This window comes from Camelus dromedarius, chromosome 10 (assembly GCF_036321535.1).
Source record: "Camelus dromedarius isolate mCamDro1 chromosome 10, mCamDro1.pat, whole genome shotgun sequence".
Classification (NCBI taxonomy): Eukaryota; Metazoa; Chordata; class Mammalia; order Artiodactyla; family Camelidae; genus Camelus; species Camelus dromedarius.
In genome coordinates this window covers 49,076,781-49,101,871 of record NC_087445.1, presented here as the reverse complement: position 1 = coordinate 49,101,871, position 25,091 = coordinate 49,076,781, and the positions used below count along the sequence as shown (strand labels likewise).

Below are 25,091 nucleotides of genomic sequence, written 5' to 3'. Positions count from 1 at the left end.
TGTACTTTACAGATCCTATTATGTTCAAAAACTATCATTCAAAGAATCGTACAAACAAAAACTATCATTCTGAAATCATTACCAATCATCTGTCTTTTTGGTTGCTAAAGAATTCAAGTTGAATGAAGCTGTGCTACAAATCAACTTTAAGCACTGAACTGTGTACTGTTCAGTCTTACTCTTACTATTTTGTTTAAAACCTTAATACAACCACCTTACATCCGTTTGTGTAATAACATAAGGCTGAAAAAAAATCAACTAGTAACATGATTTTGTGGCTACACACAATGTTGGCTAGTCTCCCAACATAAATCAATTTTTGACTTCCACCAATTAGATTTTTAGGACAACATGTGGTCAAAGAAACAATCATCTGTAACTGTGCTGGGGCTCTGTATTAATAATGAACATTTGCAGATATAGGGTTACCCAGGAACAAGTTATATATATTTTCAATCTTCTCCAGACTTGTATACCCAAAGGAACTGAACCATTTTTCATAGTTCATAATCACTTGCCACTGGAACATTTGGCTTGAAAAATACAAAGATTTTCATAAAACACAGCACTTGGCTATTCTAATCTTGGGGTGTCAAGTTTTTCCAATGTCTGAAAGGATCTTCAGGTTCCTACCACCTGAACGTAAGCTGAATAAAACTATTACTATCCAGACAGGATCAGACAAAGTATTACAAAAGGCTACAGGGCAAAGCACTGTGCACTTTAACTTCCCAACCCCTTAGTCATCATTAAGATCTAGTTTAAATAACCACCAAATACAGTTTTGAAGGGATAATGACATAAAAAATATAACACGCATACAGCACGACAGCTGAGATGTATTCCTGGAGATATCTGTCTGTGTAAAATATGGACATGTGTGGTATAGTGGATCAGTGACCTTGATTCTCAAGTATACATTAAATCTGTTACAAGATTTCTTATAAAGTTTCCACTATCGGAAGAGCCAAATTCAACACAAAGGACTTGAAAAAATTGCACGTTTGATGAAATGTTTACATAAGCTGTCAGCCAGCATATTAAAATAGCCTTCTCCAAGAGCAATGCTTCTCAAAACTGGGTGGGATTCTGCCCCTCAGCAGACACTTGGCAATCTCCGGAGACATTTTCAGTTGTCACCACTGGGAGAGTGTCAATGGCATCCAGTGGGCAGAGACCAGGGATTCTGCTAAACATACTACACTACACAGAACAACTCCCAACAACAAACAATAATCCAGCGCAAAATGGCAGTAGTGTTGATGCTGAAACTCTGTTCTAGGAAGCAGAACATATTAAATGTTCTTCAAAACCAGATTCCAGGAAGGTTGGGAAAATGCAGATGCTAAAAAACTAGAATGAGGACAGCTTTTTGTTTTGTTTTGTTTTAAATCCTTAACCAGTGCCCCCTTTTTTCTGGCACATCTTCTTTGCCAACCATTTATCCCACATCCCACCTCCACAGCCTCCCTAAATTAACTATCCAGCTGGCTTGTTCCCAGATCAGTTTGGAATCATACCCAATCTTAAAAGCAACCCTCACTAGGCCTTCTGTATGCATGGTAAGAAGAAAATAATGCTATGGGGAGAGAAGGTAGGATTTCTGCAGAAAACCTAGAAAATACAAGTTTATAGTCCTATCTTTCAACAGCAACCCCCCCCCCCCCCGACCCCTTCTCTTTTCTTCCTAGTTGACTACATGTCTGGAGAACTGGAAGAGACAGAAAGCATTAAGGAGTAATTGATGCCCCATTCTCACTTAACAGTTTAGAGAATATAAAGGAGGGGGGTGGCTACAGACACAATGTGAACTCATGCACAGTAACAGGATACTGAACTCAAGAGAAGGTGGCGAAAAACATGGGAAAATAGAATAAAATACTTTAATTATGAATAAAATTTTGAGAACTAGCTGCTTTCACCTACCCTCAAGAAAACATATCTATGGTAGCTCTCAAAACAAGAACAGATTTTATACTAAGATGTAACTATGTATAAGTCTTTCAATATAAATTAAAGTTATACATTGCCACTTCATTCTAAAATTCTTGGCTAGTATAGAAGAAAGAAGTAAATCTCTATTAAAACCCATCTGAAAGGATCTTAATACACCAAATAATTCTTTCCCCTATAAAGTGATCCTAATTCTATACGGACACATTGTACTAAATCTTACATCTTTATATAGAATTAGATGTACAATTAGACCCACAAAGTGGAAACAAAACCCAACTCTGAAAAAGAGAACGTAACAACAAAAAAACAACTACAACAAGGTAAAAGAGGAAAGTACAGTGATTCTGCAGATATAAAGAAGGAAACATCACTTCTGAAATAAGCTATATTCTTGTCAAAGTAACAAATCCCTTCACTTCTATACATTTTATGTTTTCTATAGTTAAGTAAGAAAACAGTCACATTACCTAAAAAAGGTAAGGACCTAATTCTAACTAGCTTAAAAGAGACTAACATGGGGTTTTGACTAAATTATGGACAATCTAAATAATTTCTTAAAAGGACAAAACAATGTTTTGAACAGCTATTGCATGCATATCCAAAATAACTGAAAAACTTCAGAGACATTCTTAAAAAGATTCTAAGAAATGAGTTAAAGTCAACACTGGACCAGTATCCACACACATTCATTTCCATTTAGGACTCTGCTGTCCTTGTCTATAAACTAACCTCTAGGTGAACTGCATTGGTACAGTCTCCTAACGTGTTTCCATGGATTCTGGATATTCTAGTTTCAACAGAGATACAATTTTAAAATCTCCCTCATGGGCTGATCCTCTGCTACCTCGCTGATCTTATCTCCTACAACTCTCCCCCTTACTTACTTCACTATAGCAACATTTGCTGTTCTGTGAAGATGGCAGGGATATTATAGCCTTAAAGCCTTTGGTTCCCATTGCTTACACTACTGCTTTCCCTCACGTAGCCATCTGGTTTACTTCCTCACCTGCAGGTCTTTGATTAGATGCCCTTCTCAGTCACGCCTTCCCTGACTAACCAATATAAAACAGCAACTTCTCCCCCACAGAAGCCTCAACCCTCTTTGCCCAATTTTTCTCCATATAGCACTTATCACCATATGATAAACTATATTTACTTGATTTTTTTTCTGCCTGTAAAAGGAAGTTTGCAACTTTATATTATCCACTGCTATATTGCCAGTAGTTAGAACTATGCCTGGCATGGTTAAAAATCTCGAATAAATTATTACATCTAGTCAAGCATATGAAAAGTCATGGCAGCCAGTGACTGATAAGAGCTGACAATAATCCAGAAATGCTCAGATGCATCTATTTCATTACAACAATAATAATTCAGCCTATTTTAAGAGTCTTCTATAGTATTTATCACCTTTTAGGCATCAACAGGTCATAAAATACACATCATCAGGAGCATTAGTTACACGTGTTACCTCACTTAACCCTCACAAAACAAAGAGTTACCTATTGTTACTTCTACATTACAGATTAAGGTTTAAATAAGTGATATAACCTGGGCAAGATCACAAAGTAAATGGCAGAGTCTAGCTTTGAACTTAAGCCCTCTGATTCCAAAATTTGACCTCTTAACCACTACACTCTTACCAAAGAATAAAACACTTAAATATTAATAACAGAATTACTCTTAGTTTTTCTTTTTTCGAATGTGTGTTCTTGACTGATTTTTGTAAATGTAAACATCTTTTCCTACTTTTAACTAACAAAATTATTCTTGGTTTTTATGATGGCAACTCCATAGTCCCCATGAACGCAACCATCCAAATGTAGATGGGAATCCCTGATTGAAATTTTTAAGGGCTCTCCAGTTAGTCTTCGGGCACTCCTTACACAAGCGAAATACGCTTACGGCCAGTTCAATGTATCATAACAACCTATGAACATCTGTTTATTAGAGACCTTTCGGGTGTGGATAAAAAACCAATTTCTTTCCCCGCCGCTTGAAAGAGGGCAAAACAACGGAAGACCGGTGCAGGGGCAGAGCTCAGACTCCGATTCTGATCTTTTAACTTCCGAGAGCCCATTTTAGGTGCAGTCTGAGGGTCAAAACGAGACACTGGGACGAGTGGGTCCCTGTCACTGTCCCTAAGAGGCTGCAGCACAGACACAGGTGTACTTCCCTGCTCGGCGGTGCAAAGGGCCAAATCTTGAAGAGTCCTCAGAGACAAGGGGTCCACCAGGCCTCCCCTCGGCCGACGACTAAAGGAGGTAGGGCGGGGGAATGCAGGAGCTTCTCAGAGGTCGCCCAGCCACACTCCACTGTGCCACTCGCCTTTCCTCTGCGGCTCCCCGAACGCTCCCGGGCGGAAGCGCTTCCCGTCCCTTCGCTCGAGACCCGAAGACCAAGGGAGCCAAACGTCGGCCTCACCTGGGCGCGGCCTCGCGGGCCGAACCCAGGGCACTCACCATCGTTCTCGTCGCTGTGCCGCCGCCGTGACATGCCGCACGCCGGCGCGCCGCCGAGCAGAGACGCCGGGCGGGAAGCAGAGCAGGAACCGTCGGTCCGCCGGCCGGCGCGAGGAAAGCCGCGAGGCGCGCGGAGCGGCCGGCGCGCAGGCGCACTCGCTCGCGACGGCTCCCGGAAGCGCTAGGGAGAGAGGCGGGCCGGGTGGGCTCAGCGGGTTCGGATCCGGGAGAGCCAGCGTCTGGAAGCTCACCAGGCCGCGGGTGTCTGGTCTGCACGCAACCGCCCCCTCGAGCTGCCTCTGCCTCTTCGCCGCTTCCTTCGCCCGCCTTCGCTGGAAGTCCTTCCGGGCCACGCGGAGAGCACCGCCTCTTTAGTCGGCCAGAGCCGTGCCTGCAGGCCGGCGGTCAGGAAGGGACGCTCTAGTCCCCGCCTCCACTTCAGACCCTCTCTCCAGGCCTCTCGGTGGTTTTCCCGGCGGCCCTTTCGCTAACGGCCTAGACTTCCGGAGCGACGTGAGGTCCCTACGTAAACATCAGGCCGGGGCTGGACGCTCCAGGCCAGTGAGCGGCAACAACTGCTAGGCGGAGACCGTCCTGTGAAGAAAGATCCAAGAAAGGCTCGGGACCGGCGGGTACGTGGTCATCTTTCTCCCACTTTCGGGCCTTTGCCTGCTCGGGAGAGCTGGGCGGAGAGATTGGCCCAGGCCTGGCGCGGGGCCCGGGTGGGAGGCGCCGCCGCTCCAGTAGCTCTGGGAACCGAGACCCTCCCTAGCGTGAGCCTGCTCCTCCGGGGTTACCCCTCTGGCCGTCTTTTGACCTCCCGTCCCTCTGAGTTGTTGTTTAGGAAGGGACGGGTGATTGTTCTAATTATGTTTTCAGTGGTTTTTGGATACCTTTATACTATGTGAATATCCCCTGGCACTGACATCTCTGATGAACACCACGTCTTATCTAACTGTCTTGTCCATGGTCATCTGAAATTTCACACGTCTGAAATGGAACTCTTGATTTACTCTGCTGGCCTAACTTATTCCTTCTTCAGTCTTACTTATTTCAGTAAATGGCACCATCCATCCAATTGCTTAATCGAAAAATGTAGGTAGGAGTCATTCTTGGGTCCTTTTCTTTCATTCCTACCTAACAATCTATTGGTAAACTGTACGCTCTGACTTTCTTCCTGTACCGCTAGTTAACTCAAGCTCGATCTCGCTTTAGAAATTTATACTATTTCCTTTGCCTAAGATCTCAGCTTCTAAGTCTGCTTGGATGGCTGCTTATCATTTAGGTCTCAGCTCAAACATCAGGCCCTTAGTGAAGCCTTCACTGGGCACCCAGTCACTTTTTTATTTAATTCCACAAATACTGTGTTTATTATGTGCCAGGCAGTGTTCTAGATGCTGAGGATGCAGAGGTGAACAAAGGAAAACCCCTGCTTTCTCAGTGCTGGTGACTCATTCAGGAATGGTCAAACAGTGCAGTCAGAGGTAGTGAGCAAATGGAGGAGTGGGAGAAGATGAGATGAAGGAGGTGATGGGAGGGGCTTTGTAAGGACCTTGGACCTTATCCTAATATGATGAGAAGCCTTTGGAGGTTGATCTGACTTAATTTATTAATAGTTACCTCTCTGGCTCCTACAGGAGGAGGGCAGTTAGGCATTTGCAATAATTTAGTCAAGAAATAATGGTGGCTTACATGTCCATCCATAATGGATGGATAGACAAATTGTGGTATATCCATACAGTAAAATACTGCTCAGCAATAAAAATGAATAAACCTGCATCAGCATGGATGAATCTCAAAATAATTATGCTGAGTAAAAGAAGCCAGAGAAAAAAAGTGCACACTGTATTACTCCATTTGTGTAAATGTTTAAAAAATGCAAACATCTAGTAGGGAAGGGGGCGAGGAGAGATGACAGGGGGCACCAGATGCTTTTGGGAGTGATGGATATATTATTGTATTTGTGATGATGGTTTCATGGGTGTGTACATATGTGAAAACATAACAAATTGTACACTTAAAAGAAACTGGTGGCTTGTACAGGGTTGGTAGTAAAGGTGATGCAGTGTGGTCTGTTGTGATTGTATTTCAAAAAACAGAGTTGACAGGATTTTTAATAGTCTGAAAGAATAAGGAGAGAAGAATCCCAAAGTTTTCTGTCTGAGTAACAGGAAGAATGGAATCATTGTTTACTGAGGTAAGGAAGACTGAAGAAGAGCAAGTTAGAGTTGGGTTTTAACGGTTGCATTTGAACAGCCTGTTAGCCCTCCAGCTGAAGCTCTCCATGGGAGTTGCTTATGTGAACTTGGAGTTCAGAGGAATGGCCCAGCCTGGAGATATAAATTTGGAGTCATTTAGTGTATAGTGCTCTAAACATAAAAAGTCCTTTATTTATGATTATTTCCCTTTTTTATTTTTTCATGGAAGCTTCAAATATTTACAGAAGTAGAGGAAATTATATAATGAACCCTTCTGTGCTATATCAGCCAGCTTCAGCCATTACCAACTAATGGGCTACAATATAATATAGTTTCACGTATATTATCTCCCCTTGCCCAACTATTCTAGTAAATATAGTTTGTAAGTCCTTGGGGCTAGATGAAGATCACCTCAAAGGTGATTGTAGATAGAGCAATTGAACACTTAAAGGCTGGGGTGATAAGGAGGATCCCCACCAAAGGAAACAGAGAAGCAGCAGCTCTTATCACTGATATTTTCATTTCTTTTATTTGTTTATTTATTTGGTGTCTCTTCTCTTAGAACATAAGCTTCAAGAGAACAAGGAGCTTATGTTTCATTAAGACCTGTATCCACAGCACTATTTTTTCTGCCAGGCACATAGCAAAGTCTCCATACATAATAGTTAAGAATATATAAAGTGAGCACTGAAAGAGGATTTAGAGTAAGGGGAGATCATTTTGGGGTGGTGTGAAAGGCATGTGTGGAGACCCCAAGCAGGGCTTGTCTGTGGAACTAAGTGAAGTCCACTGTGGCCAGAATAGTATATGTGAGGGAGAGTGTTGTCTTAGGTGAGCCTGGAATGGTAGGGGACTCTGTATGTGCCGAACCATGCCTGTTCCTTTCCATTCCTCACTACAGCCCTTCAAGGTAGAGACTGCCACCATGTTTTACAGATCTAGGAATTAGAACTCAAAGAAATTAAATATCTTGTCTGGGTTCACATACTTGGACCCAGCTGCTCCACAATCCAAAGCTCAGGCTTTCCCCAGTCTTTCATGTTGCCTCTTCACATTTGTCACTTACAATATTTGCTTTACTAAAGAAAGAATGTAGTATATTGGTTGTACTGTGTCCATTTTGACAAGATTTGGCCACAGTAACAATTTGTGTATTTCCGTATATTGTATATTGTATACTTCTTCTGGCTCATTAAAATAGGAGCTCTCTTGGTAGTTATTTCTTCTAAGGAAGGGAATTTGCACAGCTCGAAAATTAGGCGACAAAAAAGAGCAAAGTGTTTATAATTGAAGGCACTAACACACAGCTTGGTTAATCTTGATTGTATGTGGTGCTTTTTTCGGTATCATTGCATGGTTTGCCCTCTAATTCAGGTTTCTGCTCAGATTCTTCTGCCTTTACCTACTGACTTTACCTTTGAGTTTTAAAGAGCCCCTCAGTCACTTTGACTCCTTACCTTGCGTATTTGTCTTAATAGCCCTTTTTACCATCTGACTTTTTTTTTTCAAGCAATTTATTCATTTGTTTACCTTCTGTCTCTCCCCACTGGAAAGTAAGTAGAGATTTTTTCCTGTTTCATTCACTTCTGTATCTCCTGTGTTTAGAACAGTGCCTGGCATAGGGTTGGTGCTAAAAAAATATTTCTTGGATGAATGAGTAAATGAATGGATATACTAGGCTACTGGGCCCATATTCATTTTGCAGGATTGATTAGCTTCAAGTTTACTTAAGTAGTAATCAAAGACTTGGGCATTGTTGTTTTTCCCTTGCTTACTTCCTAGGAGATAGTTCACTGACAGGAATCTGTCCCACTGCTGCAACCAAACCAGATGCCTTCTTCCACTGCACCAGACCAAGGAGATGACCTGGAGGCCTGTGTTTTAAGATTTTCTGACCTGGATTTGAAAGACTCAAGTCTTATCAATCCCAGTAACAGTCTCAAAGCAGAACTAGATGTCAGTACAAAGAAGAAATACTCATTTGCAAAGAAAAAGGTAAAATTGCTGTTGACGTTTCAGGATCATATAGGCGCAGTTAATGTAGGTACATCTAGAAGTAGCTCATCACGGTTGTCCTCCAGGGAGTGGAGGGCTCAGGAGACACTAGGCTGCTGCCATGTTCAAGGTAAGCTCTAGTCAGGGCCATTAACTAGTGATCTTAGTTCAGTGCCGGCAAAGGGGAATCACAGGCAAGGTGTGACTCTGGAACACTGGACTACTTGAGGACAGATCCTAGACAGATGGGCTGGATTCCTTTTCCCACCTAGCGTTATGGGAAGAATCCCAGAAACCCAGGAGACCTAGTCATAAGGAGAACAGACAGGTGTTAGGGCACCTGCTATCTAAGACTCCTGATCTGGTCTAGCTGGCAGGGCTGTTGGTTGAGAGAAAGGGCAGAGCAGCCCAGAATGCTGCAAGCTTACCGAGGAGGGTTGGGATTGGGTTTCAGTGGGGTGGTATTGATGCTGCTCTTCTGTGCCTTTTATTCTGTTTTCAGAGATCATTGACTAGACCCTCCTCCTGCTGAAGCTCAGAGGGAGGAAAATGACTGAGGGAATGCAATTGAGACTTAGTTTTCTTACCTCCAGCCTGTTGTCCCTCTTTTGCAAAGACATCTTATGCTGGCTCCATGTCAATGAAGAATAGATGTCTCTGCTTATGACTTCTTCTCAACTACCCTTCTGCCTTCATCTCATGCAGATTTCCTTGAAAATGAAACCCAAAGGGTACAGAAAGTTTTTTTAAAATGTTATTTTGCAGTAATTTCAAACTTATAGAAAGGTTGCCAGCATTACCCCAAAGAGTTATGGGGGTACAGTACAGAGGATGCCCATACTCATTTGGCCAGAAGCTTCATTCATGTTTCATCAGTTGTCTCAAGTGGCTTTTATAGATCCACTCTAAGGTCACATGTTACATTGAGTTGTCATGTCTCTCGTAAGTCTTCAGTCTGGACCACTTTCTCTTTTTTTCCCTGAAATCATGACCATGACATTTTTGAAGATTATAGATGAGTTACTGTGTAGAATGTATCTCAGTTTGATTTTCACCTATGTTTCCTTATGATTAGATTCAAGTTACGCTTTTGTTAACAAGACTGCCTGCCCCACAAGGGAGGCTGTGTTCATCTGGCCACTTTCTGTCAGAGCGTTCACAGTGCCAATTTATCCTATTACTGGTGATGTTAATTTTGGTTAGTTGATTAAAGAAGTGTCTATCAGATTTCTTTGCTATAAAATTACCCTTTTTTCCCTTTCAATTAATCAGTATTTGGTGTGGGGAAGCTTTGAGACTATGTAAATGTCCTATTCCTCAACCAAGTTTCATCTACTAGTTTTAGATCCATTGACATTACTTTGCTGAATTATTAATGTGATGGTTGCTAAATGGTAATTTTTTTTTAAACTTTATTTTTATTTCATTTTTTGATGGAGGAGGGATTTAGTTTTTTTTTTTTTTAAATGGAGTTACTGGGGATTGAACCCAGGACTTGTGCATGCTAAGCATGTGCTCTACCACTGAGCTATACCCTCCCCCTAAAATGGTAATTTTCTAATTGCTTCATTGCTCCTAGATTTCTTACTTGGAATTTTTCTGTAAGGAAGAGCTTTCTTTCCTCCCAATTTATTTGTATCAGTGTGTCCTTAAGAATTCCATCTACTCAATGGGTTATAACCTGTTATCATTTATTTTGATGCTGAGATTATCACACATTTGTCTGGGAGCCCCTTCAAGCTAGTATCTCTCTGTGTCTTTGTGACTTGCCTGCATCATTCTTTGAGCATTTCCTTACTTTCTGACTCAACAGGATGTTTCAGGGTCATCTTGTATTTTCCCCATCCCATTGCTGGAGTCAGACATTTCTTCAAGGAGCCCTGGTTCTTTCTTAATGGAGAATTGTCGAAAACCAAAACCTGGGGGCTCAGTGATCTCATTGCTGCTAAGGTGTTGCTTTTCCCAGGATCTCTAGTGGACAGAGCTAGGAATATATATAGATGAATACACACCTGTATGTATCATACATACACTTTTAAATTTACTTTTATATCAATACAAATCAGATGAGTTCATACCAATGTCTTCAGTTCCACTCCAACATCACAAGGTTTATTTTAACTGTCTGCTTTTCTTATTTATAAGTCCCGTATTTGGTGAAGTTTGGTGGAAAACCTAGCTCCCTTTAGTCCCAGTATATTTACTTATTTGCTTATTATTCCCCTGTATGCAGTCTTCCCACCCTGCCAAGTTGCCTCCCTTACCAGAGCCTGCTTTCCCCAAATAGGCATCACCCACCTTCTTGGCTCTGGCCTGCTTCTCTCTTCTTGAACAGACCCTACATGGACTTCAGCTGCTGCTGGGTCCTCAATGCCTTATTGATGATGCCCTACAAGACCTGTGGCAGGCCACATGCACACTGAGCCTCCCATCTCCCTCAGGCCTGCCTGATGGCTTTTTGACAAAGGAAGAAAGGTGGAAAGAAGGGAAAAAAATCAGATTTTATATAGTATTTCTTTAAAGACCATAAATTTTTAAGACCTCAATGATAATGAGGCCTTGGATGCATACATTTACATTTATGTATGAACTAATAACCATAGTAACTATTGCTATACAGTAATTGTCAATTGAAATAACCTGTGTAATACTCAGCCTGTTACTTATAAAAAGTGTTTTCCTTCTGAGTACCAGCAGTTAGAGGACAAGATTTGAAGTTCTAAGTTTAATACAGAGAAGCACTTAAGTTGGCATACATGCCATCTCTCCCTCTCTCTGTCTCTTTCTTTTTTCCTTTTTTTCCTTTTTCTTTTTTTTGGCCTATACAGAAGGATTAACTGCAGGAGACGCAAAAAAAAAAAAATGTCCTCCAGTGTAATTTCAGGCAACCCCATCCTGCTTCAATCTGAGATAGTCCAGATCCGGTTGTGTACAGATTAAGGAAGATCCAAAAGTGATGCTCCATATTTAAAACTGTTATTCTTCAGAGAGCCCAATTTTGGATGCTTTACAATAGTCTTCAGATGCACTAAGAAAATTGTTTAAAATGTATATATATATTTATAAAAATACCTTCCTTCCCATTAGACCAGGAGGGAACATACTCTGAGAGGCTGATAATCATAGATCCCATTTAACTTCCATTTATACATCAAAAAACACCATAAACAAAGTTGAAAAACAAATGACAAGCTGGGAAACAAATCTGGATAACTACTCAACAAAAGGTCACTGAAACCACTTACAAATCAGTAAGAAAATGTAAATGCTACAATAGAATAATAGGCAACAGATGGGAACAAGCAAGTTAAAAAAGAACATAGAATCAATGTGAAAAAATACTCAACCTTACTACTAGTCAAAGATATGCAAGTAAAAACAGGATATTTCTTTTGCCATTTAGTTGGGTCAGTATTAAAAATATTGACTATAAAAATTTAAATACTGATACAACTTAATGCTGTGGATAAAATGGAACCCTCATGCATTGTTGGTGAGTGTATGAATTGGTACAGTTTTTCAGGTAATCACTACTTACGCTTATCACAGTTTAAAATTTTATGCTTCTTCACCTCTAAAATTTTCTTCTAAATATTTATTCTAAGTAGATAGTTAAAGAAATATAGAAAGATGTATGCATGGAATGCTCATTCACCATTGCTTATAACTGCAAATATTGGAAAGAAAAAAGCTCATTAGTTGAGAATTGGTTAAAAAAATTATGATGCGTCCATAATTTTCTCTTCTGTTTAAATTTTTTTTTTTAACAATAAGCCTAAATCCTTTTTGTAGTAACAGTAAAGTTATCATCCAAAAACCGAATCAGAACATTTTGGTACATTTCTTTCCGGTCTTTTTCAGTGTACGTTTTAATGTAGTTGAGATTACATTGTATAAGCAAATTTTATCCAGTTGTTTTCATTTAACATTATATCAAATATTTTTCCATGTAATTTAAAACTGGCTGCTTAATATATTCCATAGTAAGTATACTCCATAACTTCCTTGACCATTTCTTTTTTGGAAATGACTGATAAAGTTATTTGTAGTGTTTTACTAATATTTGCCTAAAATTCAAATCCTTTTCTTAAGAACAGTCCCTAAAATTTTTAAAATTGAAGTATAAAGCTTATTAATAAAACTCTCACTCTCTCAGGAAGTTCTTCTATAGAATAGTAGGACATAACACTATAAACTCCCATGGGAAGATAAGGGATTTCACTGAGACTTTCATTAGCTTTAAACCTAAGGTTATTTAACAGTGACATATTTATAATGTAATTGCAGGCATTTGCCCTTTTTGTCAAAACTAAAGAAGTTCCAGCACCTCCTTTTGAATGTAAAGAGAAATGGTGGAAATGCTGTCAGCAGCTGTTCATGAGCCAGACCAGCATCCATAGACATGTGGCAACACAGCATGCTGATGAGATTTGCCATGAGACTGCTTCTGTTTTAAAGCAGCTGGCTGTAACATTGAGCACCTCAAAGAGTCTTAAGTCTGCAGACAAAAGGAACCCTCTAAAAGAGGACCTTACTCACAACCATGAAGTGTCTGCTTGGCTTCCTGATACAAGCTGCTTTAGCCCTGATGAGCTGATAAGGTAAGAATTTCACTCACTGTCTTTTGTTCAATTTTTAAAATAGTTTTCTAGTCACAGTCGGATACCACCACCCATCTACTAAAATGGCAAATCCTTAAGGTACAGAATTTCTTACCACCTAAGCTAGGCCGATAAACATGTTCTGTGTGTAATAGAAGACACAGCTAGGCGGTAGCACATACCCACACAGCTGGCAGTGTTCGCTAGGCTTCTTGGAAGCCATCCTACATCTTCTCTTCTCGAGGGAGAGGTAAAGAATAGAAAATTATATTATTTTCTGTTATTATCTTCTACAGAGAAATTGGAAGGCCCAGAAATGTTAATAATTCCTCTACCCTGAATAATGTCAGAACTTAAAAAGGGGTTTTTGTTACCAAATATGGTTTCCTGAGCTGAGTATGCGTTAGAAAGGGTGTTAACTTTTAGACCTGAGGCACAGGATTAGAAATTTAGATCTGCCTTTGAAAAACTCACTAAATCATAATATTACATAATTCTAGAGGACAGATTTCTGATTTTAAGCAATTCCAGAACTATTTGGTGAATAGAATATGCCCAAATTTGATAAACTTTTGACACTAGTATTAGGCCAAGTTCCCTTGTTGATCAGAAAGAAGAGAAAGTGAGAAAGAGAATTAAACTTGGAGTCAGACTTGAGCTAGTCACTAAAATTCTCTGTACCTATATATCCTCGCCTCTGAAACTGGAATAATAACGTCTGCTCTGCATACCTGCATTATTGCCATATGAATGATGCAAAATGATGATGGTAAGAACGCTCGTGAACTATGAAGTGCTATACAAATGTGGTCGCTTCGTTTCTGCATGGCCCTGCTTTCTAGTTAGAACAACAAAGAAAAGGATACACGAAACATTTAGCAAATGGTATGAGACAGGCTATGTAATTATCACTTAAAATTGTATGGTTCAGACAATAATTTGTTACAGGAATTTAGAGAAAGGAAAACAGATAGGCTCTAAAACAGACAAGAAGGTTTCAGAGGAGACTAGGCCCTGAAATCTGCAGAAGGCACTGATGGGAGAGTCACAGATTCCAGAGCTGGATGGGACCTTAGTTATCATCTATTAGATCATTCTCTAAAATACGTTCTGTACAACACTAGCTCTGGAGGATGCTATCAGGTACTGAAAAAAGGTACTAAAGACAAGTAAGTTTGGGAAGGACTAGGCTAAAACGTTCTTTATTGTAGGACTGCTCAGGGTGAGCCTTCGATAGATGAAGGGCTTTTACTGCGACTCTCGGAGGGAGGTGTTTTCTTTGGATTTCTTGAACATGTGATTTCATAGAACAGCTTCAGAGCACAGTTTGAGAAATGCAGTTTATTTTAGTCCTCCGGTTTTACAGATGAGGAAATGAAGGCTCAGGGATGATCGGATACCCACCCAGGTCCCATGACTAGTTAAAGTCAGCAGAGTGCAGTAGAAAGAGTATGGGTTCTAGTGTCAGAAGATTGGTGTTTGAGTCCTGTCACTTTGTAGCTGTCTCACCTGAGGTGAATTGGCCCCAGTTTACTCAGCTATAAAATGGGGATAATGATAATCTGTCTGATGGTAAGAGGGTTACATGAAAAAATGGAAGTGAAAATTTTTTGTACAGAGAGAGATTCCAAACAGATACTGCCTTGTCTTACAGGAAAAGCCAGAATGGACTCATTTCCAGCTGTCGTGTGGAAAAGGTCATATCCTGTCCCATGGATGTGACAATTAAATGAGGAATCAAGTAAACTCACTTTTTATAAAGGAAGAAGTTCAGTGCAGTTATTGTCTTCTTTAGAGCAAATACAGACGGCAGTTGCTTCTCATTTCAGGAGAAGAATGATAGCTGGGGGCACAGGCAGGCATGAGCTGCTCCATTAAGCCTTCCTTCTGATGTGCCTGGATATCTTTTATGAATTGTGGCCTCCTTATGCCAGAGACTCAGATGCTCTTTCCCTGTGGTTTTCTGTTTTATAGTGGCCAGGGCAGCGATGAAGGGGAGGTGCTGCTTTATTACTGCTACTGTGACCTGGAGGATCCTGACCGGATCTGTGCCTGGCAGACAGCTCTGTGTCAGCTCCTGCACCTCACAGGCAAGGTGACAGCTTCTCCCACACCCCATCCTTCACTGGGCTCATCTTGCCTCCAACTTGGATTGCAGAGGCTGTGCTTGTTACAAAAAGGATTTGCTGTTGGGTTCTTAGAAATTAGCGAAATCCTGCTAGGCATTGAAGTAGAATACTAAAGTAGCTATTAACATGATATTTTTAAAGAATACTTAATGGCATAGACCAGGGGTCAGCAAACTTTTTCTTAAAGAGCCATACAGTAAAATTTTAGGCTTTGCACAAAAAGTACATGGTGTTGTAACATGAAAACTGCCATAGACAGTATGTAAAAGAATGGGTATGGCCATGTTCCAGTAAAACTGTAAGCAAAAGCAGGCACAATTTGCTGACCCCTTACACAGGGAAATGGTCTTAATATATTAACTGGAAAGACATTTTACAGAAGTACACATGTAGGTGTGACTTCCAGTTGCTTCTTAATTTTCCTAGAACATGTCAGCATCTTTTACCATTTTGTGGTGTTGACCTTTGCTATTTCCTTTCCTTGAATGCTTTTTCCCTAGATCCTCACATGGCTCATTCCTCACTTCAGATCTCTCCTCAGATGTTACCTCCTCAGAATTCTAATCTGAAGTGTAGTTCTCTTTCCAAACTTGATCACTTTCTCTACCCTCTGCTCAAAGAATTTCAGAGTTTACTACTATTGGAGAGTATAATCTTTGTTTAAATTGTTATAGTCTGTCTCCCTTGTAGAATATAAGCTTCATGGGGACAGGAACTTTGTCTTAATTGATGTATTGTCAGTGCTAGAACAGGGCTTAGTACATAGCAGACAGTAAATGTTTAGAGAATGTTGAATGAAAGAATGAGTATGGGTTTGTAACAAAACCACCAGTGTCTGTGTAAAAAGATGGAGCATATCAAAATGTTAGTGACTATCAAAATGTTAGTCATGATTATCTCTACATGATAGTATTGTGGATGGTTTTAATTTTCTTGTTTTTTAAAAAATATCTTTGATGATTTTATATATAGTATATATGTACATACACTTATGTGTATATTATATATTTTACAAATTTGAATCAAAAGGAAGTGAACTAGATTCCCTCTGAGATCCCCTCTGGTCATGATACTACACTGTCTTATGCCTAATCTTTCCCACACGTGCCCCAGGTTTTAATTTCCTGAGGCAGTCATTTGCTCAGTCAGTGTATTTTTCATACTCATGTTTTCTTATGGATAGTGACTGAAAGCTTCATTTGCCTCATCCAGTTCATTACCAAGTTGTGTCATTTCTACCTCTAAACTGTCTCTCGTCTCTGTTCAACTTCTGTCCCCCACTTCAGATCAAGCCTCATCCTCTCTTAACTAGTTTATTTCACTAGCTTCCAGACTACTCTCCCTTCTTCCATCCTTGCCCGCATTTAATCATTCTCCACACAGTAGCCAGAGTGATCTTAAAAGGTAAATGAAACCATCCCCCTCCATTCTCACAGTCTTTCAGTGGCAATCCAGTACATTTAGAGCAAAACCCAAAATGTGCCCTTAGGTTCCTGCATGATACGGACCCTTCCGCCTTTCTCGCTTATCTGATACCACTCTCTACTCGTTACACTCCAGCAAGACAGTCTTTCAGTTTCTTGGAGCCCACAAAGTTCTCTTTGTGCCTTTGGGCCTTTTTACAAGAAAAGTCTCTTTAAAGAACTCTCCCACACCCACTGTGTTTCTCTTGTTTAATTTTCACTCAATTTTCAGTTCTCAATTTTGATGACACTCCCTCAAAAACATCTTTCCTGACCTTTAAATTTTTTAAAATATATTCTTTCATTGCATCATACAGTTATTTTTCATAGCACTTGTCAGTTTGCAACTTTTATCTTAATATTTGTGACCTTCACCAGTCTGTAAGCTTCAAAAGGGCAAAAACTATATATTTTTTAACCAATATAGCCCCAATTCCTAGCATAATTGCTGGTGCATTGTAAAAAAAAAATTAGTAAACATTTCTGGTCTATATACATTTCTTATTGTCTCTGTTTAGAGAACACCTTGAAAAATGGATATTCTCACGGTAAACCTAAGCATACAAAATAGGAAAATCAGTCTCTTGGTTTGGGGCAGATTTTTATTCTTGGCCCAGCCCAAGAGATGAACTAGTAGTGAGGGTCTCTACCCACAAGGTGGCAGCACCTGCCTGGATCTTAGCTCTGAATTCTAAGGCTGCTGCCATACATGCCAAGTTTTCAAGTTTTGTGTTGGTAGATTTGGCAGAATACTGGCACTTAGGGAAAGAGGAGAACTTGAAAATTCTAGAATTGTGGAAAGGAGCTCTGATCCCTTTTCTATAAATTGCTTACTGCCTCAAGAAATTTGAGGGGATGTGTTAGAGGCTTTGGAAAGGAAAAATGACAAGTTTTAGACCCAATAAGATCTGGTCTGGAATCCCAGATCTACCACCTACCAACTCTGTGCCCTCGGGCAAGTTACTTGATTTCACTTAGCTTCTGTTTCCTTTTCTGTCAAATGGGAATTGTGATACCTACCTTTCAGGATTATAATGTAAAGCTCCTGTCTCATAGTAGGTGCTCACTAAATCCTAAGTGTCCATCTTTGTCTCTGAGGTCTAAGGCTTTCCTCACCCAGGAGCTACTTTAAACGATTCAGCTGAAGCATCCATGAACAGGAATTGAAAGTCTAGTGCATGAGTTTAGAGATTGCTCTGCCCCAGCTATTTAGGGAGTGGGTGTGCTTGTCTTTTGTTTGGGTTCTGAGATTAAAATAACATAGGAAAGAATCTTCTGGACTACCCAAAAGACAGTTATACAGACGTATGTACCTCTCCATCATATTTGCCCCAGTCAGAGACAGTTTTAGGGTAAATTTCCTAACCATTATACTGGGTCAGCTCTATTTTTCTATGTTGTCCCTTAAAAAAAAATACAAGTCGGTAATAGGTACAGTACCCTGTACAGCAGAGATGGCATGTGCCTCCTGCTTTCCTCTCCTAGCCCAGAACAGGCTTCACTAGACTGCACTCCTCTTTCTCAAGGAGCCTGATGTGATTCAGAATGCTCATCCTGGAGCTCCGGACAGCCACCACTACTGAGTCGGCCCTGGCCTGTGAAATAAATCCCATTTATGTCCATGTCCTAAAGAACTGAATCAAGTGAGGCAACAAATGAAGTATCTTCTCTAGGCCCTAATAAAGGGGGAGTCTTTAAAATTTTTCAAATTCTAATGCACTGGTAAGCATCTTTTTGTCTAGAACTTTTCTCTAGAAAGTTCAGCTCTGTCTAAAGGTGATCTATCTTTAAACTTATCTGAAGGATTCTGTAGTACCAGAAGAAGTAACAGGCCCCCTGGAACACTGCCTCTTAAGGCAGTGGCCTTAACCCAGGCTTTAATGTCCCTTACCAGTGAAGCATTTCAAGGAGTGTAGAGGGTTTGAGAAGGCAAAAAGCCTCAGATTTGGATACACCTTCATTTGTTCAACAAACAGGTATTAAATGCCTACTATGTTGCAATTACTACTCTCAGCACTGATTATGCAACAGTGAACAAAACAGACACAGACTCCTGGAATTTGTATTCCAGTGCGTGGGTCTGCAGTGGTGGGCTTCCCCCCCGAACACTGCAGAGATGTCCTCACGTGCATTCCCAGCCCTCAGATGCGCTCTGTGCGGTAGGACTTGGATAATAGCGCCTCAGCAGTGTTTCTCATTGTTGGTTCTTTTTTACCTCTGTTTTATCAAGATGAGGAAATTGAGATTCAGAGAAGAGAATTAGTTTTCTCAAGACCACTTGGCAAGTAAGTGGCAAAGCTGAATCTTGATCCTTAATCTGCTGACCTCGATTTAGGTTAAGCTTTAGCCACTGGACAGCTAGAGCTCCAGAGAAAATGGGCCTTTCTGCTTGTTTTAGTCATTTCACTCTCTCGTTCAGCAGATGTTAACTGAGTACCTTGTCTGAACTGTGGGCAGTGCCATTTTAGAGAACTACAGTATCTTTGTGTGGTAACACTGCTTTTCTTGTTAAACTCATTGACACATATGGGCCTGCTCTGCCCTGGGAAGACTTGAACCAAGCTAAGAACAGACTGCATTCCCTTTCTCTCGTCATCTTGTCTCAGGTTCGGATTGCTACAGAAGGAATCAATGGGACCGTGGGTGGAAGCAAATTGGCCACCAGGCTCTATGTGGAAGTCATGCTTTCTTGCCCGTTGTTTAAGAATTACCTGTGTAAGGACGATTTTAAGGTAAGAAAATTGAAAATAAAATGGATCTAGAGCCATTGCTTCTGCTTCAGTGCCTCTTCCTGTTCTCGGTTATGAAGAGGGTCCATGTAGAGAAAGAAGTAGGCAGTGCCGGATGGAACACCCTGTCCCCACTAGCTTACCAGGCCATGTGGTGGAAGGAGCAGGCTAGTCTCAGTTCGTCCACCAAGTGGCTATGCGATCTTGGGCCTCAGGCTCCCTTTCTATGGGATAAGGACACTACAGTTTACACTCTCTAAACCCTGAAACATAGCTGTGTTTGCTCACTTGAGAGACACCTGGCTATTTCAGGGGATCACTAGTATTTAGTAAACCTGATGTCATCAGATCAGCACTTCACACCACACGGGGAACAGAGCTGTTGCTCTCACAGCGCAGCTGCTTTGTTGGAGTGACTTTATGCTTGAGCATTAAAGGTGATGGAGGTGGTGGGAAGTACCTTGCTAGTGTTAGTACTGTTGATATGAAAAGAAAGCTCATGGCTCCAGAACAAAAGCTGGGATGTAATCTTATGTGTTGAAATTGCTCAGTGGTGTTTCACTTTTAAATCCTTATTACTATAGAAACACCTTTTCAATGTTAACACTTCTGCACATGGTAGATATGCAACAAATAAGTGCCAGATATAAGATTTATGTCTTTTGTAATAATAGGGTAGCTGAAATATTAAGAAACCTCAAATAAGGAACAACTGTTTCAATGGGAAAAGGGAGTTAGATAACTTAATAAATATACCTGGAGATGAGAGAGAGATTGTATTCTGTTTTGTTTCTCATTGGCTAGACCAGCAGAGGAGGAGCTTGCTGTTTTCCAGAATTGCGTGTTGGTGTATTTGAAGAAATTGTACCCATGGGGATCAGTCCTAATAAGCTCTCCTATAAGAAGTCTGGTATGCTTGCTTTTAGAAGAAACATTTTGTTTTTCTTCATAGGGACGAATCTTAATATATGTTGAGACAAGTGTGAAACTGGACACACTGATCTGTAAAAGTTGTGATAAGTCCTCTCTTTAAAATGGCTGTGGGGTGGCTACACTTGGGTCATTCAGTCTTTAAATTGGTTCTTCTCTTTGGTGCTCTGGGGATTGAAGACTCACTGCTCAGAATGACCTGGCTTAGTTATTCTTCTTGGTGATGGTTTGGCAAGAAGTTGTTTTCTCTTTCCAAAGATAGCAATTTGGGGAGAGTATAATTATTGCTTGTAAGTAGTTCATCAACTGAATAACCAGGCTTTTCGCTACAGAAGCAAATGGCTTTCAACACCAAAGCAGTTTGTTTGCAGGTGCTGTAGAAAGTTCTCTCTCCCCCTCCCTCATGGTTAACATAGATGGTTGTAAGATTTGTTTGACCAGGTGTTTTTGTTTTTGTTTTTGTTTTACTTTTTACAATAAAAATTTTCAAACATTAAAAAAAGTAGAGAAGACAGTAAACTCCCAAGTACCTCTCCAGCCTTCAGCAATTACAGATTCATGGCCAGCTTTCATCTATACTCGTCCCCTTTTCCCATCCTGGATTATTTAGAAGGGAATCCCAGTGTCATGTCATTTCATTCATAACTATTTTAGTAGATATCTCTAAAAGATATTTTGAAAAAGTAAGTAATTATAAAAGCATTATATCTAAAACATTTTAACACAAATTCCTTAATATTATTAAATATCCAGTCGGTGCTTAAAATTGCCAGTTATAATTTTTTAAATTTGTTTCTATCAGGATTCAAGAGAGGCCCACTCATTGTGATTGATCACTGTCTCTTTAAGTCCCTGTTAACCTAGAGATTCACCTCCATCTTTTATTTCCCTTGCAATTTTTTTCTTTTTTTTTTTTTTGGGAGGGGTGGATCTGTTTATATTTAATGGAGGTACTGGGAATTGAACCCAGGACCTCATGCTGCTAAGCTTATGCACTACCACTGAGCTATACCCACCCCCTCCTCAATTTGTTTTTTGAAGGAATTGGATCATTTTGCCTGTAGCATTTCCCACAATCAGGGTAATGCTGATTGCATCTCCATGGGATGTTCCTCTGTCCTCTGTGTTTCCTATGAATTACAGTTAGATTTATAATAGTGCTGTCTAATAGGAATATCACGTGAGCCACAATGGAATTTTACATTTTCTAGTAGCCACATTTTAAAAAGTAAAAGGAAACGAATGAAATTAACTTCAGTAATATGCTTTATTTAATGCGATATAGCCAAAATATTATTTCACCTTATATTCAATGTAAAATATTATTAATGAGATATTTTACTGGGTTTTTGTTTGTTTTGGGGTTCTTTTTGTATTTCAAGTCCTTGAAATCCTGTATCTATGTCACCCTCATTACTAGCATATCTCAAGCCACATTTGAAGTGCCTGTTAGCCGCATGTGACTGGTGGTACTTTAATAGACAGCTCAGATCTAGAGACTTGATCAGGTTCAGGTTTGATTTCCTTTTTTCTTTCTTTCTTTCTTCCCTCAAGACTACTTCATAGGTAGTATTGTCTTCTTTCATCAGGAAGCACAAAGGTCTGGCTGACTCTGTGTCATTTTTTAATATGTAAATATTTAAAAGGTGGCTAAGAGTTAAACCAGAGGAAAATGAGAGTAAGATACAAGCATCTGGGAAAAGAGACTCACGTATGAGGAGAGAGGGGCCACAGAGGGCCGTGTTTGCTTAGTGTCCCTACCTTTGCAGGAGGCAGGAGGACCACAGGCAGCTCTTCTTGGTGCTACAGGACATTGCTCTGGACATCAGGGGAGGGTGGGCTCCAGGTAGGGCTATGCTGCTTTCATTTGAGCCAGGTTGTTTGAAGACACCTCATTTAAGCACGTCCATATGAGTCACTGTCTGCTCAGGCCCCCACAGGCCAGGAGAGCAGCCCCGGTCACAGCAGCAGCAGGCACGTCCCCGCGGCTCCCTGTGAGTAGAAGTCTTAGCAGATGTCCATGCTTCTCTCAGTTTTGAACCTCCCTTTCCACCCCACTGTTTTGGTGAGCATGGAATTATGTGACAGTAACCTATATAGAATCTGGCCTCGTTACATTCTCCCTGCAGTCCTAGGTTGGGCAGGTAAGAATCCAGATCCCTTGGCCACGCTCTGGGTCTCTGGCCCCATCTGGCTCCCAGCAGTTTCAGGTGGTTGTCGGGATTCACCCGTGAGTGGAATGAGGCTCCTTTGGTGCTGTCAGGCTCTGTCACGAGTGGTGACTGAAGTAACAGAGCCCCCACCTGTGAGGTGTGTTCTCTCCACTACAAAATTCACCAAAGTTCCTCACAATCCCTGGGATGTCTGGACCCCTAAAGACACAGGACTATTTCTATCCTGGAGAGTTGAGAAGGCGTAGGGCCCCACAGACAGGTTCTTTCCTTTTAGTCTCCTTGTATTCCACTTATCTTCATCTCCTTTCTCTCCTTCTTCTAGCTTTCATCCTCTTCTCTCTCACATTTCATTCCGGCTGTCAACCCCTCCCACCATTCTCTCATTTACTCATGCACACAAACTTAGACACATTCTTCTTACCCTTTTCTGTATTTTTAAAAAACTTATTCCAACATTATTCCATAACCTCATGCTCACGCCTGCCTACACCAAGGTTCTTAGCCTTAGGCTTGGGCTTGACCTTGGTATAGACGTTTATAAAGCCTACAGTCAAGCATATGTATGCCCAGGCTCCTCCGTGTACAGGAGCAATAGAACACTGGCTGTAACGTGGATCAGCAAACCCACGTGACAGTTCATATCCCTACTGTCTGGCTTTTATTATTGGGTTAGGCCACGTATGAGGATGCAGCATTCTTTGACTAATTATTTCTAAACAGCCAAGTCTCCACAGTGCTCACCTGAGGAGGGAGAGTGAGGATACATGGAATTACTAAATTTTTTCATTATGATCATCAGATAGTGTTATTGTCAGACATAATTGTAATTATGAAGAGACACGGTTTGGGTGGGGAGAAACAAAGCAACATGAAAGTCATTGGGCTGGGTCAGTTGTGATTGGGTTTTTTGTTTTGTTTTGTTTTAACTAATTTTGGTTTGGTTTGGTTTTAGGAATTCATTTATCCCCAGGTGAATTTCATAAAGAAGTAGAAAAGTTTTTGTCTTGGGCAAATCAAGAACAAAGTGATACTGTCCTACTGGACTGTAGAAACTTCTATGAAAGCAAAATAGTAAGTACGAACCATCGAGTTCCCACAGGTAGCATGTTTCTGTAGGGGACACTGTGGCTGAGTCACATGGCTCTCCACCCACTGCTAGCAGCTTCAGAGAAAACCCAAGCCTCTGAACCCAGAATCTGGCGAGAAAGTCTAATAAATTATGAATTAAAGACACCTTGGTACTTTCTGGCTCTTACATGCCTCCCCTTGACGTGTGTCAGGGATCTTCCTCTGAGGTCTCTGGATAGGTGACCCACAGCCCACAAGCCTTGTTTCTAAGTTTTGGATCTTGAAGTTGAAAGGTCAGAGTATGGGATGAAAGCAGCAGTGAGCAAGTGCTTCCTTGCCAAGGCAGGGGAGGGGGTGGTGTTTGACACAGAAAGAACCTTTGTTCCTACCAGGTATGTTTCTGATGATTTTCCTTCTGCTGCTGCTGTATTGTAGGGACGATTCCAGGGCTGCTTAGCCCCGGACATCAGGAAATTCAGTTATTTCCCTAGCTACGTTGACAAAAATCTAGAACTTTTCAAAGAGAAGAGGGTGCTGATGTACTGCACTGGGGGTATCCGTTGTGAGCGGGGTTCAGCCTACCTCAAAGCCAAGGTGAGTCACCACCCTTAGGGCCCTGCATGCGTGGAGGTGAAGAAGGCTCCACCAACAGCGTGTGGAGCTTTCCCACCCCCAGCCAGCCAGGGATTTATCTTCCCCTTCTATGGTTCCAGCAGGGAGTTTCTAAGTATAAAACCTGAAGTTCTTAAATCTCAAGATGTGAAGAGCACTTGACAGTCTTAGAGACTCATCAAGTACAAAAGGGAAAGATCAGTTAACATCTCCCTTTTCCTAATCCTTTTGCTTGATCCTGAGAAGAGCAAATTCAATAATATTACATGTCCTGACAGGTGTCTTCCTATATTTAGCAGGCAGCAAAAATAGTTGGGCTTCCCTGGATCTAGAGAGTGGAGGCCCTACTGCTGTCATCATCCATCCTCCTAGTAGGCAAGATCTGGCTGTTGGTTCCTTGCCCCCTCGGTCAGCAATTTTTCAGTGTCCTGCAGTGACAGCCAGGAGCCCCATTTTGGCATTCCTCACAAATGCCGCTCCTCTGTGGAGCTTCTTACTGGTCTCTGCTTGTCTCCTCAAATTTCCTCTTGTGTTTCTGCACTTAGGGAGTGTGCAAAGAAGTGTTCCAGCTCAAGGGTGGCATCCACAAGTACCTGGAAGAGTTTCCTGATGGTTTTTACAGAGGGAAGTTATTTGTTTTTGATGAGCGTTATGCCTTATCCTACAACAGTGACGTAGTGTCAGGTAAGTCAGCAGAGGCTCAGACCCTGAACTCACGGTCAGGCACAACGTATTCACCTTCTGGAAGGCAGGCCAGTACTGATTACTTGAATA

General features: G+C 41.0%; 2 protein-coding genes across 16 annotated transcripts in view; one reads left to right on the top strand and one right to left on the bottom strand.

Moving 5' to 3' along the window:
• NCBP1 (nuclear cap binding protein subunit 1) overlaps window positions 1-4,782 on the bottom strand; it is a 35,050-nt gene extending 30,268 nt beyond the window's left edge. Inside the window, exon 1 of one of the 2 annotated variants that reach the window (XM_064490328.1) lies at window positions 4,419-4,782. In XM_064490328.1, coding sequence (XP_064346398.1) covers window positions 4,419-4,452 — 34 coding nt within the window. In that variant the 5' untranslated portion in view covers window positions 4,453-4,782. The remainder of the gene's footprint in view (window positions 1-4,418) is intronic. The other variant, XM_010995531.3, reaches the window with a different exon arrangement.
• A 102-nt stretch (window positions 4,783-4,884) lies between these two features.
• Window positions 4,885-25,091, top strand: part of TSTD2 (thiosulfate sulfurtransferase like domain containing 2) — a 32,906-nt gene continuing 12,699 nt past the window's right edge. For 11 of the 14 annotated variants that reach the window (XR_010382743.1, XR_010382745.1, XR_010382744.1 and 8 more), the window contains exons 1-9: window positions 4,889-5,050; window positions 8,399-8,611; window positions 12,899-13,212; window positions 15,187-15,307; window positions 19,411-19,536; window positions 20,338-20,443; window positions 23,590-23,708; window positions 24,141-24,299; window positions 24,863-25,001. Coding sequence is in view for 6 of the 14 variants with exons in the window: in XM_064490329.1 (XP_064346399.1) it covers window positions 8,447-8,611; window positions 12,899-13,212; window positions 15,187-15,307; window positions 19,411-19,536; window positions 20,338-20,443; window positions 23,590-23,708; window positions 24,141-24,299; window positions 24,863-25,001 (1,249 nt within the window). In the remaining 8 variants the exon portion in view is untranslated. Of the gene's footprint in view, window positions 5,051-8,398; window positions 8,612-9,113; window positions 9,343-12,898; window positions 13,213-15,186; window positions 15,308-19,410; window positions 19,537-20,337; window positions 20,444-23,589; window positions 23,709-24,140; window positions 24,300-24,862; window positions 25,002-25,091 lie in introns of those variants that run through there. The other 3 variants (XM_031450069.2, XM_031450068.2, XM_031450070.2) reach the window with 3 other exon arrangements.